Source organism: Lactuca virosa, chromosome 3, assembly GCF_052849685.1.
Source record: "Lactuca virosa cultivar CGN04683 chromosome 3, Lactuca_virosa_CGN04683_v6, whole genome shotgun sequence".
NCBI lineage: Eukaryota > Viridiplantae > Streptophyta > Magnoliopsida > Asterales > Asteraceae > Lactuca > Lactuca virosa.
This window is the reverse complement of record NC_136428.1, coordinates 86,657,359-86,672,891: the sequence shown is the minus strand read 5'-3', so window position 1 is coordinate 86,672,891 and position 15,533 is coordinate 86,657,359. Positions and strand designations below refer to the sequence as shown.

Below are 15,533 nucleotides of genomic sequence, written 5' to 3'. Positions count from 1 at the left end.
GCTACCTTTCGTTGGGGGCCTGAGCAGCAGGCAACATTTGAGACTCTTTGGCAGAAGCTCTGTGAGGCATCGGTGCTTACCCTCCCCGAAGGAGTTGAGGATTTCGTTGTATATTGTGACACATCGATTATGGGTTTGGGTGCAGTACCGATGAAAAGGGGGCATGTGATCGCTTATGCTTCAAGGAAATCGAAGCCTCGTGAGGCGAATTATCATACTAATGATCTAGAGCTGGGGACGGTGGTTTTCGCTCTCAAGATTTGGTGCCACTACCTATATGGGGTCCGGTGTAATATTTACGCGGACCACAAGAGTCCGAGATATCTAATGGATCAGCCCAACCTAAATATGAGGCAGTGGAGGTGGCTTGACGTAGTAAGGGACTACGACTGTGAGATTTTGTACCATCCGGGTAAGGCCATCGTGGTGGCCGATGCGCAGAGTCGCAGGGTAGTTTGTACTCCGATTCATGATGTATGTTTGAGGATGACAGTTGTGACTCCAGTATTGGAGATGATTAGGGTGGCACAGTGAGAGGCCGTCACAGAGGAGAATAGGAAGAGTGAGCAGGTGGTAGGCCAGATATTAGCTTTTGATTATGATAGTCGGGGATTGTTGACGTTGCATGGCAGGATTTGGGTGCCTTATTCGGGTGGGACCCGACAGATTTTAATGGACAAGGAACACAAATCGAGATTTTCTATTCACCTGAGCGTGACGAAGATGTATCACGATCTAAGACATAGTTACTGATGGCCATGTATGAAGAGAGATATAACTTGGTTCGTGGAGCTCATGGCTGAGCATCAGCGCCCTCGCGGAAAATTGCAGCCCTTGGAGGTTCCATTGTGGAAATGGGTGCAGATCACAGTGGATTTTGTCATGAAGTTACCATAGACTGCAAAGGGTTTTGATGCCATATGGGTGATTGTAGATCGTTTAACGAAGAGTGCTCACTTTGTGGCCATTTGTGAGAGCTCTTCTACTGAGAAGTTGGTGGAGATCTATGTTCAAGAGGTAGTTACTCGATACGATGTACCCAACTCTATTGTTTCAGACCGGGATGTTCATTTCACTTCCATATTTTGGAAGAGGTTCCATGAGGAGTTGGGTAACTGGTTGCATTTTAGTATGACTTATCATCCACAAACAGACGGGCAGAGCGAGTGGCCATTCAGATGCTCGAGGATATGTTGAGGGCTTTCATCATAGATTTCGGTGGGAGCTGGGACTCCTACCTTCCCCTGGCTGAGTTTTCTTATAACAATAGCCATCATGCCAGCATTGGTATGCCTCCATTCGAGCTTCTCTACTGTCAGACCCCTATATGTTGGGGAGAGGCCGGGCAGAGAGTCATGGGGAGCACGGAGATAGTGCTCAAGACGACAGAGCGTATACAAAAAGTCAGAAAAGAGGTTGCTGACGACCTAGAGCCATCAGAAGAGTTATGCAGACCGACGTCGTTCTGAGTTGGAGTTTCAGATCGAGGATATGGTATTCCTAAAGGTTTCGCCTTGGAAGGGACCTTGATCCCATTCCTTTTTAAGGGGATTCATGATCCAGTAGTCAGAGGACACTCGGATAAATTCAAAACGTATCAGCGTATGGCGGAAGAATGGTTTTAGGTGGGTATACACAAGGACGTCCAGAAATATGTACAAGGATGCAATGTTTGTCAAACCCCAAACGCCTTTTTTTTGGAAAGGGAACTTTCCGAACAAAGGTTTCCACGCCGGTTTTTGCGCACCAACTAATCTCTCGCTGCAAACATGAGGTTGTGCCTCATTCCCTAGAGTCATTGCAGACGAATCACCATTGACTAGACTAATTTTTTGTGTGTATATTGATTGGTTAGAAATATAACTATATATAAGTATGGAATGTGTATAGGTTTATTGGATATTATGTAGTTGACTTAAAACTAAACATAAACTGATACTATCATTTTCTTAATTTTTAAAACCGAACCTATTGGGGTTTGCAGTTTTTAATGGTCGGTTTTGGGTTGAAACACAAACCCAATTACAACCTAACTTGGTGAGACTTGAGAAATTTCTTATATAGAGGATGGCAATTATGAGTGAACCTTTCTGACATGTGGATGTAACACTCCTCTAAGCAAGTTTGATACATTATATAAGGACGAGGATAGATGTTTGTTCATAAGAGCAATATAGGACACATCTTACCTTTCAAAATAGTAACCGACATACATGTAAGACATGAGATTCGAAAACAAGACACCAAGGTTCAATGTCCAAACACTTAACCACTGGACCAACCTCTTGTATATGTTTTTAACTTACAGCACACACACACACACACACACACATATATATATATATATATATATATATAAGATCAAATAAGAAGGAAATATTTGGCAGGAATGGTAAGAAATGCATTATTTGTTTGTTTTTTAATGAACCAACCAAATAAATCATTAGATAATACAAAATAACATTATTTGTAAAAAAATCTCGAAAAAAAAACATCGATTATTCATTTTTTATTGAATCAAGTTTTGATTCATTTTTTCAGACGACTTTAGTTAATCATCGCAAAAATAATCATCAATACGTTTTTTTGGATTTTTTTTACTAATTATATTATTTTTGTATTATCTAATGATTCATTTTGTTGATTCACCAAACATCATACAAATGATGCATTTCTTATCCTTTCTACAAAATATTTCGTCTTACTGGATATATATATATATATATATATATATATATATATATATATATATATATATATATATATACACACACACACACACACACTTCATAACTTTTGATTCGGTTCAGTTTTGCTCGGTATTTTATATTTACAAAACCAAACCCATACTGAATTTTTTCGGTTTTACACAATCTAAATCCAAAACTGACAGTTAGAGTTTGGTTTTGGTTTTTCGGTTTCCTGATTCCATTTTGCTCATCCATATTGAGATGTGACCGTTTCTTGGTTTTGAATAATTAGGAGAAATAAGATGATGTTAAAATGGCAAAGAAAAAATAAAATATGAAATGGAACCTCGCCCTACTGGGTAATACATTTTTTTTTCTAGTTCGTTATGATTGTTATCGTTCATTAGAGTTGACAAAAATCGACCCAACCCACAAACCTGACCCGAATTCAACCCAAAATCCCAAAATTAGTAGGTTGGGTTGAGATTTTCAACCCATTTAGGATAAATGGGTCAACGTGCCTAACTCATTTAATTAAATAAGTTGGGTTGGGTAAATGTTGTCAACTCGTTTTCAACCCAACAACCCATTTATATTTAATATATATTTAATTTAATAATTATTTAAATATTACCATGTATTAATCTAAGTATTAATTTATAAATTACAGTGTTGTATTACTATTTATGGTTTAAAAAATGCAATCCTAATTCCTATCTTTTTTTCTTTGCACCGACAACACTAGTCAGTCTTCAAAATCATTTCGAAATTATATCTTTAATATTATTTGAATAATTTCTTTGTATTTGTAAATTGGAATTGTGCTTTATTGTACTTTGAAAGATTATTTAAGTTTTGAACTAATTTAAGTGGTATAATCTTTAGTTTATTTATTTATTTTTTTATTTTAAACGGGTTAACACGGGTTTAACTCATTTATTTAATAGGTTCGGTTGATAATTGAAGTGGTGTAATCTTTAGTTAATTTATTTATTTTTTTAATTTAAATGGGTTAACTCAGGTTTAACCCATTTATTTAATAGGTTCGGTTGAGAATTACATAAACGGGTCAACCCAATAACAACTCATTTATCTAAAAGGTTGGGTTGAGTTTGAAATATCTACCCATTTAAATAAAATGATTGGGTTGGGTTGAAATCTTCAACCAACTAATAATTTGGTTTGAATCCAAACCCAACACAGGTCTACCATTGTTAGTTCTATCGTTCAAGGTCTACCCATTGTTAGTTCTATCGTTCAAGGTCTACCCAGTTCTATCGGTCAAGGGCCTTTCCAGTTTATTTTGGAAGAAGTAAAGGGGGCTATTTGCAAATTCTAACAGTAGGAAACTTACGACATCGTTTTTGTTTACGATCAGCAGTCACTCTTCTTCCCCAAAATCCTTTTAATCAGAGGCCGATCGATCGATCGATCGAAAAGTAAAGTTCTCAGCTGCAAAAATGGCATCAACATTGGCAGCTCGTCAAGCTGTAAATCTACTCCGTCTCTCCACTCCTCGATCGTCTTCTCAAGCCGCTTCCCTTGTTCAGCGCCGTGGCCTCGCTGGTGCCGCCGGTACGATACATCACACTTTCTCTCTATCCCTCAGATATGTGCAATTTCTGTGCAATGCGCAGATTTAATTGTGAATTCAGATTGAATTGTTGAGACTGTGATTGTGTTTATTTGCAGACCATCATGGACCTGCAAAGGTTGACTTCTGGAAAGACCCGATGAGTCCATCCAGGTGGAAGGAAGAACATGTGAGTCTCCTAAATTTTCTGTAATCATTTGATTTGAATTCGATATTGATGTGTTAATGTAAGTAAATTTGGAGTATTTGAAAGGTTTAGGGTTTTCACAATTCACATAATCTCAATTTTCCTGTAGAATGATTCAGTTTCCTAGGTTTATCTATCTGATCCATTTGCATTTTGTAATCTAATTCTTTTCTCCTAGGGTTAGAGCTCTGTGATTTTTGTGACTAGATTGTTAAGGAATGTATCCACTTATGATTATAGGTCATATACTCATATTGGTAATTAAGTCTATTGTAGTGATTATATATATGAAATTTTGTGTTTGCAGTTTGTTATTGTGTCTTTATCGGGTTGGGGATTGCTAATCTATGGTGGATACAAGATGTTCTCAGGAGGCAAGAAAGATGAGGTATCTTTCAATAACCATTTATGCTCATCTTTTAATAACCTAATGTTTATCCTTATTATGAACTTCTGATTCTCTCATTTGTGTTTTTGTGGCAGAAACTGGTGCAAGCAATCAACTAAGAGCTCCAAATATGCACCCGATGTTTTGAGCTAATAATTTGTTTGCATTGTTGCAACTTTTCTTGAAATTCAGATTTCTTCTTGACATCTTACATTGCATAAATATTAAATGCATATCACTTATTTGAATAATAACAAACTCTAGAATCTAGAATGCAAGTTAGAATTGATTACAGTGGATCACACATTCAAGTTCATCTCTTTGAAATCAAATAACACAATTTAGGATTTAGGAATAGTTAGACCAAACACCAAACAAACACCATTTAAGTTACAATGAATCAATTAGTCTTCTATTTCTTCCTTGTAATCTTGATCTGCTTCTGATCCATTGCTGGATTCCATAGAAACATCCACTTCCCTCTCACCTTCTTCATCTTCATCCTTACCCCTCGTCTCCTTCACATGATCCATGGTGGTGGTGTTCTTTATTTTAATCCTCACGTCATCTTCATGCTCCAAACTAGCGTTTTGAAGTTTGACATTAGGGTTTATGTTGGTGGTTACTTTTACTTTACTGGTTAAATTGGCTTCACGATTTGATGGTGATGGATCATCGGAAGTCACTGATAAGATTTTAGGTGGAGAAGAAGAATGGAGAGTGGTTTTGAGATGGTTGATTTTGGATTCCTTGTGTTTGATTTCATTTTGTTTCTCATCAATCGTTAATTCAAGTGCTCGTTGTTCATCTCTTAAGGAACCAATCATGGATCGCATCTCCATCATCTTGTTATCGAGCTCTGTTTTCTGAGTTCGAAGGGAGAACAATTTCGCATTCAAATCCTGGTTCTTCTTCTTGTGTTCTTTCACATATTGTCTTTCTTTCTGCACAATATTACATAAAATTATTTTTCCAATTTAAGTTTTAAATACAATTATATTTATATTCTAGAGAGAGAAACCTGTAACAGGAGGTGAAGAGAGAGGATTTGTCGATCTTTGTCTTTGATAACGAGGTTGAACATCCGTCTGTCTCTCACCTTCTGAACTACCATCAGTCCCATTACTCCGACCAGAAGCAACACTGCCAGTATCGCCATTTTCTTCTTGTTGTTCTTCCATCCACCAACGCCACCTCCGCCTCCACCACCGGCGCCGCCGCTAAGTGGGTGCCCCTTCGATCCCATATTCACTTCCTGTGGTTTCACTTTCAGGGTAGTAGGGGATGAAATCATGAAACAAGGTTTAAAAGGGTAGGTTGCATGGGAATTGTGCCCCAACTAAAGTGTTGTTTCAGCTTGACTGTTATTTTTTTTTTATATATATTTTTTGAAATATAAAATTGAATGCCAAACACGCTACTGTTCTGATTCTGCATGTCATTCGATTGGTGCGTTTGCATGCCTTAATGTTCACTTTTTTTCTTTTTTTTTTTAATTTTTAATTCAACCTTCTTTCAAACTTTGACTGTCAATTTTTTTTTTAAAAAAAAAATCTTTTATTAAATTATTAAGATTAAATATGAGTAATGTATTTTATTTATCTTTTTTCATATTTAAATTTTATTCATCATTGTTAAAGTTATCCGAATTAGTGTGTTATTGTTTATGTGTCTAAGTTTTAAAGGCTCAAGAAACCTCGATAACGCCAAATATGTGCATTTATATAACGTTATATGAATATTGTATGCAATCCAGTAAACAGTATCCTCTGGATATATATGTAAGAATGGATTGCGACATCATAAACTTATTTGGTCGAAAGTGACACCACAAGAACTAAAACTTAAATACTCCAAAAATGTAGAATATAATTTGTTGGGCTTAAAACGGTATCATTTATTTTGGTTAAGTTTCCGATCAATATTTACTTTTTACCCACTACAAGTCGATCAATTTCACATTTTTAAAAATTATTCGCTCCCTACACAAAATTATGAATTCTAAGATAGTTAGAGAGAGAAAGTAGAAAGAAAAAGTTTTGATTTCATTTTCTGTTGTGAACTAACTGTATACAAAGGAATCATACTTATAGCTATATTATCAACTAACTATTTACAAGCTATTATACGTGTTATAGATTTTACATCCTCCCCTCAAGTTAAACTTCCTTGATGAATATCTTGTAAGTTTAACTTGGACATTAAAGTTTGAAACTGTGGTCCATATAATCCTTTTTGTAAACATATCTGCAATTTGTTGTTTGGTTGGACTGTATTTAGGAAGAACAAATCCTTCCTTGTACTGATCTCTTACTAAGTGACAATCAATATCCAAATGTTTGGTTCTTTCGTGAAAGATTGGATTTTGTGTGATATGTATAGCTGCTTTGTTGTCACACCATAACGATACAGGAATCTTGATTTTAATCTTCCAATCTCTAATGATGTAGCTAATCCATAGTAATTCACATACAGTTGCAGCCAAACTTCTATATTCTGCTTCACATGATGATCTTGACACTGTCTTTTGCTTCTTCGTTTTCCATGATATTAAAGATGAACCAATGAATATGCAATATCCTGTTAAGGATCTTCTCGTATCTTTGCATGTTGCCCAGTCAGAATCACTGTATGCAATTATTTCAAAATTTGAAGAATTTTTATCAAAGAATAACCCCTTTGATGGAGACCCTTTTAAATACTTCAAGACTTGTATGGCAGCTTTCCAGTGTATTTCAGTTGGTTTATGCAAATATTGACTTAATTGTTGAACTACATAACTGATGTATAGCCTTGTAAAGTTGAGATAAAGTAGTTTTCCAACTAATTTCCTGTATCTTTCTGGATTCTGCAGTAATTGTCTCTCATCTGTGCATAATTGCATATTTTTAATGACTGGACTTGATGACGGTTTTGCCCCTGTAAGTCCCACCTCTGAAAGTATATCAAGAACATACTTTCTTTGATTTACATATAAGCCCTTCTCTGTTTTTAATAGTTCAATTCCCAGAAAATAGCTTGCATCACCAAGATCTTTGATTGTGAAGATATTGTGCAAGTAAGATTTGACTTCTTTACTAAGAGCTTCATCTGGTCATGTGATTAGCACATCATCCACATAAACCAATAATGCCAAAAAACTCTTTCCTTCTCCTTTTGTGAATAAACAATGGTCATGTGAGGATTTTTTGAAGCCAAAACTCAAGAGTTTATTACAAAACTCTATATGACATTGCCTACTTGTGACATCCCCATTTTTACGGCTAGAAAAGACCGATTTTGTTTATGCTTTCTAAAAATCAGAGTACCTCTTTTAATAAAAATGTTGCGGAATTTGTTCCCAGAAAAACATGATAAATACATTATCAAAGCATTTCCGAATAAATGTATTTTTATTCATTTTCAAAACCTTGGGATGTCATCGTCAATACAGAAACATAAGCATAAACAGAACTTACATTCATTTACACTAGTGATCTACATCTCTTTTAAATCTCTCAGTGTAAAGTAGCTTCATATCGACACCTGTGATACAAATAAGCTTGAGTGAGTCAGGTTGGGAAACCTGGTGAGTACATAGGGTTTTCAACCCACAATAATATAATCATTATGTTTAATCATCAAACAATAAATCAACCCAATTACCCATCCCCATTATCTTATTTACTTTTAAGGATCTACCCTAAGAATCAGCTATTCATTGTTCATTCATTCCTAAGGATTATCCTAAGGAATCGGCACGAAGTCCATCGATGCCATGGTTTACTCAATAGGCACTAAGTCTCATAGTCGCCAGGGTTATTCTCTTTTATCGACAGTATCGATTCCGAGACTCCTCTCACAACACATGTCAAGGGGTTTTTAGAGTACAGCTGGTGAGCACACAGTTCAAAACACCTACAGGTTGCGAGCCTGCTAGTGTCCACTGGACTGTCTAGAATAGTCCGAGGTTGTCATCCATACTCTGCTGAATGACAGGGCCAACACATGGGTAAAAGGTTTCTCTCATGGTTTACCTCTCACCCTTATCTCATGGTCTATATCACCTCTCATCATTTTGTTTTTGTCACACAACAACTATTTCATCTACCCATGTTTTACCCAACACATTTTGTAGATATAAAATACCTATACAGTTTAAATCATTTAAAACATGTATAAAAATCTTTCACCCAGCACAGACGGCAAGTATACAGACAATATGCACACATAGCATGAAATTTATATTAAATACTTCATATCTATGTGTAAGATGAAAGAGACTATGCACTCACTAGATAAGGTGGTGACTCGGTACTCGGACAACGCTTCGTTTACTTTAAAATAATTTCCTTCGACGAAACCTAGTATTATTACCACTAGATTTTAGTTTAATATTTACCGTGACTAATTATTAGTCTTATTATTATTATTATTATATAAGCGTTTAAACAATATTTTCCAACCACTATGTACAGACAGGGGCCAGATATAAAACACCGGAGGGCAGGATCATTTTGGCATATAGCACTTTTGAAATCCAACAACCCAGGCGGCCCTTCAAACCGGATTCCCCGTACCGCGAGTGGTTAAAAAGATATTATAACGACACTTATATAACCCATAATAATAGCTCAAATAATTATTATAAGGTCCTAATAACGTTACTATATTTAAATAAAAGCTATATTAAAAATTAGGTAGGTGTATCTTACCTACGAGGGGGTTTGGCTAGAAGCCGTGCTCTGCAGGGGCAGAACTTCCGAGCCGAAAGCTCTTCTTCTTGGAGCCGTCGAGCGCTCTGGGGCTTTCTTCTAGCGCTAGGGGAGCTTTGGGAGGTTTAGAGAGAGTAGCGAGAGAACGGTGGAGGTGTGAAGAAATGAGGGTGGAAGGGGTTGTATTTATAGGGTGAAATATGGCTGAAATTAGTGCCACATGTCACCATCTAGTGGCAAGCCTTGGGGAGAAAGCAATGGCCAAGATTGTGCCACGTCACCCCTTTTGCAGCAGCACCCTGCCGACTTCTAAACCCCGTAACTTTTGCATACGAGCTCCGTTTTCTACATTCTTTATATCCACGCGTAGGTAAAAATAAGATCTACAACTTTCATTTTGACTCCATCGACTAATTCTCGACCGATCTTAAATTTAACAGTACGAGGAGATTATACTGTTAAATGTCGGCGTAAAATTCATAACTTCTACATACGGACTCCGTTTTCGTCTGTCTTTTTACTGTTAAGTTCCTATTAATGAGGTCTTCAACTCTCATTTAGGTCGTGTAGGCCAAAAACCGCTCGATCAAAAATTCGAGTTTCGGGTCGTGCACTGTTATGCCAAATCTTAGAAAATTCATAACTTCCTCATACGAAGTCAGATTTGGGTGTTCTTTTTTTGTACGTTCTCGATTTAACGTATACTATAACTTTTGTTTATATCACTAAGGTTAAAAAGTCTTCTACCGTAAATTCATTATTTACGTCTCCCGGTGCCGTGCCGGTTTTGCCGTAAAACTTCGACGAGCCATAACTTCTTCGTAATAACTCGAACTTCAGCGTTCTTTATATGTACGGAACCCTTGTAACATATACTATGACTTGGTTAAGATTATTCATTCTAAATAATCTTCTATTAAAAAGTCATTTTTGACGTTTATCGTCTCTAAATTGACTAGACCGAATCTACGGGCGTTACACTACTTGCCTGCTTCAAGCCATACAAAGACTTATTCAGTTTACACACTTCACCCTCTTTGGCTTTTTCATAACCCTGTGGTGGAAGTAAGTATACTTCTTCATCAAGAGATCCATGCAAAAAAGCATTATTGATGTCTAATTGATGTAGAAACCAATTATTTGAAGTAGATAAAGCAAGAAGTATTCTTATTGTTACCACTTTTGCCACAGGAGAGAAACTATCCACATAATCAATTCCATATACTTGATTGAATCCCTTTGCCACAAGTCTGGCTTTGTACCTCTCTACTGTGCCATCTGGATGCAATTTGACTTTGTATACCCATTTTGACCCAATAGGTTTCTTATTTGCTGGTAAGGGCATAATTCTCCAGGTATCATTTTTTTCAAGGGCTTCAAGTTCTTTGTTCATAGCCTCTATCCATTGAGTGTCATTACTAGCTTGATCATAACTAGTGGGTTCAGATATTTTTGAGATTGAGGATAAGAAACTCTTATGATTTTGAGTGAGAACCTGAACATGAGGCAGCGCAGGTGGCTGGATGTAGTCAAGGAATACGATTGCGAGATCCTTTACCACCCTGGTAAAGCGAACGTGGTTGCGGATGCTTTGAGCCGCAAGTCAGCTGGGTCCTCCACCCCAGCGGTATGTATGAGGTTATCAGTGGACTCCCCGCTTGTGAGTCTGATTAGAGATGCCCAGGTTGAGGGCATGCGACCGGAGAATTGGAAGCTGGAGAGGATCAAGGGTGAAAATACACAGTTTGTTCATAGCCTCTATCCATTGAGTGTCATTACTAGCTTGATCATAACTAGTGGGTTCAGATATTTTTGAGATTGAGGTTAAAAAACTCTTATGATTTTGAGTGAGAAAGGTTGAATGAATATAAGGAAAAGTGGGAGGGTAATGAGGAGAAGTAAATTTCTTTCCAGCTGAATCATTACAGTGCATAACATAATCTTTATGCCAAGAAGGATTTTTCCTTTCTCTTGTACTATCTCTAGTTTCTTGGACTTGATGATCATCTTCTTCATTATGATTGTCTTGATTTGGATCATAAAACTCTTCATTTTCGTTAATGAGATCAACATTATCAGAATTGTAATCTTGTGAAGGCAAAAATTCTTCATCGTGAATTTCAAATAAGTCTTCTTCAGGTGTAAATTTTGGAATAACAATTCTATCCTTAACATTTCCTTCAATTTCTCCTTTGTATGGAAATATTGACTCATAAAAGATAACATCTCTGGACATGAATACTTTTCTTTCTTTGAGATCATACAACTTGTATGCTTTTTGTCCCACATTATACCCTAGAAAACAACACATTATTGCTCTTGAATCAAATTTTGTCTTGTGTGGTATAGTATTTGTAGCAAAGCATAAGCAACCAAATACTTTCAAATTGTCATATGAAGGAGACTTTCCATAAAGTTTAAAAAAAGGTGTTTCCCAATTAAGGATAGGAGTAGGAAGAAGATTGATGATGTGTGTGGCCATTAAAATGGCATGTCCCCAAAAACAAATGGGTAAATTCGATTGACTCATAAGAGCACGAGCAACTTGTAAAAGGTGTTCATGTTTTCTTTCAACCCTTCTATTTTGTTGGGGTGAATAAGAAACAGTTTTCTAGTGAACAATGCCCAAAGAAGAAAACAGTTTGTAACATCCCAACCGCCAGGTATTATTAATATTTTTCCTTTTAGACTTCACGTTGAAGGTCTACTCGACGAGTTGGCGCTATGACTCGTCGAGTAGCAGCGGGTTGGTCCGCGTGTTTAAGTGACCTACTCGCCGACTCCAATAGGGGACTCGACGAGTAGGAGCTGGCAGATGAAACCCTAAATTTCGGGGGTTTGCACCATATTTAAGGATCACTTATCCCCCCTTAGCCTCTCTTACTGCTCCCCTCGAATTCAGAAACCCTAATTCGTGTTGTTCTCTATATTGGTGTGCTTCTTAGCTTGGAAGGGGGATTTGGTGAGGAAAGGTTTGAAGACCAAGAAGTTTTGAACAAGGAACAGCTGGGGATCTGAAGTCTACCTCAGTTTATCATCCATTTGGAGGTATCAAGTCATCACCTTGAGCTTCTTCTAGTTAAACCCCCTTTCTATATTGAGTTTTGGGACCATTTTGGGCATTTGGTGTTGCATTTCGAGTGATGAACCAAGATCTGAACTTGCAACTTCAGATCTAGGCTCATCTTGGCCCTTATCATCATAAAGTCTCAGTCTTTAGCATGTTGGTGAAGCCCTTTTGCCTAGAACCCATTCTTTAGCTTGTTTTAGGTCATTATCACCATGCATGCACGTAAAGTTTGCAACTTTACGTGATAAACATGCCTTGGGAAGCTGGATCTACAATTTGGAGCCTCAGCATGGCTTAAAAAGCATCTGTATGGATGAAGGATTGAAGGGACTCGGCGAGTCGCAAGGTCGACTCGGCGAGTCATATGAAGATGGGCATGAACTTGACGAGTTGATGAACAACTCGGCGAGTCCGTTGAAGATTGCGTTGAGCTCGGCGAGTCGTTCGAAGACTCGGCGAGTCGGCTAGGGTTCCTCCCAATTCTTGGACACGTATGAACTCGGCGAGTTAAAGGGGAACTCGACGAGCCAATCAAGGATTTCACGACTTCTCGATTTCAGGAAGGACTCGACGAGTCGGTGAACTGCACTCGACGAGTCGAGTCAACATGGACTGTTGACTTTGACTGTGGACTTTGACTTTCACCAAGAATTGACCAGTTGACTTCTGAGGGTATTCTGGTAATTTGGAGATTTATGAAAAGGGGTTTTATGGTAACTATAGGTGGTGGAGTTCGTGTTGGTGATCTGGGAGTTGAGCTTTCTAGTTTCAGACGTCAGTTGCAAGGTGAGTTATCCTCACTATATCAACAGGGTCTAAGGCACCAAGGCCGACCCTTATGGATTTGTATTTGGATTATTACATAATATGTGCATTGTTTCGCATCCTGTTTGTTAGGATGGTGATATGCTTATGTTTAGTGATCGGGTTCGGTCGATATCCTAGTTACAGGATTATGCTATGATATGAACTGGGTAGGTCGGTGTCCTGGTTTAGGACATTGCTATGCTATGTGATCTGTTAGATCGGTTTGTCTGTTATTATGATAGCCTATGAATGTATATGTACATGTTGTTTGATTTGGGTGTTGGGTTGAGGCGGTCCTGCTTTGTGCTGAAGGCCAACATACCCAGGGCGGTCCGGATAGACTACAAAACCCAAGAGGGTATGATAGTCAGACCGAAGGCCCGACGAGTGGTCCGGATAGGCTGAAGGCCCCGCGAGGTGGTCCAGACGTGCCGAAGGCTCGGAGAGCGGTCCAGATAGACTGAAGGCATGCGAGGCGATCCAGTCAGGCTGAAGGCTCATTATGATTGCTGTTTGGTTATATGTTTATATGGCATGGTTTTGTGGTTGGTTCTTTGGGGGATAGCTCACTAAGCTTTCAGGCTTACAGTTTCAGTTGTTGTTTCAGTTACCTCTGGTGATCGCGGGAAGGCGAAGGCATGATTGTACTGCTCCTCTCGCTGTTATGACTTTTATGATTTGATATTGGGATACTCTGATAAGTGTATTTTGAAAACAAACTATGTAATGACGTAATGAATTAAAATGTTTTTAAAAGTTTAAATTGGCTTGAATTTTTGGGTGCCACAAGTTGGTATCAGAGCCTTGGTTTGAGTGAATTGGAGGAACATGCTTGTGAATCCAGTCTCAAATCAAGGAAAGGTTTTCAAAATGATTTCTAAACGATTTTCAAAATAAGCGAATGAGGATGCAGGATGTACGATCAGCCGGAGCCAGTAAGAATCCCCAAAATACCATACAGTTATTTGATTATGTGATATGTTAAAACAGCATGTTAGTGCTAGGCTAGGGATCTTCAGGAATTGCATGATAGAATTTCCTGATTACATGATGCCTGCTAGCCTAGGGTTATCTTTATATGGGATTGACATCATTACTGTAGTTGCTTAGTGTATGCATCACGACTATACATAACTAAGATCTTATAGCCTGAGAATTTTTGATTTGGCCTTATGTTCTGTTCTTGTTTGATTGGGAGCTTAGGGTAGGATTGGATATTCGAAAGTCTATAGGGTCCAGCGTTATGTATGACTAGCATACACTAGTGCTGCAGGGTTGGTGGAAGTTCCATGGACGGGTGGGTTGTGTGAGGCCGCCCCGGCCAGTTGTGAGATATTTAGCATTTCCTCTGAGAATGAGGATTGAGCGCTTGCCATGTTGAGTATTCAGTTAGGGCATTGTGGTGATGCTTGAGGAAAATATGGGTAGGTGTGGAAGGTAGTATGGGCCCGTACTACTGAAAGCACAGGACCCATACGCGTGTCAAGTAAGTCACAATCCCTAGGGATTAGTAGGGAGTTGACTCCCAGTTATTTATATGGATTATCTGATATCTTGTCCTATGTTTCAGAATGGTGATGACGAGGCGCTTTGTGGCTGGATCCGGTTCGGGATCAGGATCAGGGGATGGAGGCCAGGAGGGGCCAACAACACCTGAGCCGGTGGTACAGATGGGTACGGACGAGTTGGATGCCAGGATTCGGGAGATTCTGCATGATGAGGTGGCTGCTATGTTCCGGGCACAGCTGTCGGAGATGTTCGGGTCGATTAAGACCGCCATGGTTGAATACTTTGATGAGCGCTACGCGGCTCTTGCAGAGACAGCTGCCGCAGCAGCTGCTTCAGCTGTATCCGCGGCAGGGGGAGGAGTCAGTAGGGGTTTCCAGTACCGGGACTTCGATAACACGAAGCCCCCGACATTCGACGATACACAGGACCCTATTCGATCCATGAGGTGGTTATCCGACGTGGAGGGTTGTTTCTTCACGTGTTCATGTCCTACTGACCAGAAGGTCAGGTGCGCCCTGAACATGCTGAGGCTCGGGGCCAAGGACTGGTGGAGACTGACGACAGGGTCATACACGGATGAGCAGAGAGCTTCGG

The 15,533-nt window shown here is 38.6% G+C and overlaps 2 protein-coding genes across 2 annotated transcripts; one reads left to right on the top strand and one right to left on the bottom strand.

Moving 5' to 3' along the window:
- The first annotated feature begins 4,029 nt into the window (after positions 1–4,029).
- Positions 4,030–5,148, top strand: LOC145166130 (uncharacterized). Its single transcript, XM_079085062.1, has 4 exons — positions 4,030–4,265; positions 4,383–4,453; positions 4,779–4,859; positions 4,955–5,148. The coding sequence occupies exons 1-4, from the start codon at positions 4,151–4,153 to the stop codon at positions 4,976–4,978; spliced, it is 291 nt and encodes a 96-aa protein (XP_078941188.1). The 5' UTR covers positions 4,030–4,150; the 3' UTR covers positions 4,979–5,148.
- On the bottom strand, positions 5,140–6,198 carry LOC145166128 (uncharacterized). Its single transcript, XM_079085061.1, has 2 exons — positions 5,881–6,198; positions 5,140–5,803 (listed from the first exon to the last, which is right to left on the bottom strand). The coding sequence occupies exons 1-2, from the start codon at positions 6,151–6,153 to the stop codon at positions 5,264–5,266; spliced, it is 813 nt and encodes a 270-aa protein (XP_078941187.1). The 5' UTR covers positions 6,154–6,198; the 3' UTR covers positions 5,140–5,263.
- Between the last annotated feature and the right edge of the window lie 9,335 nt (positions 6,199–15,533).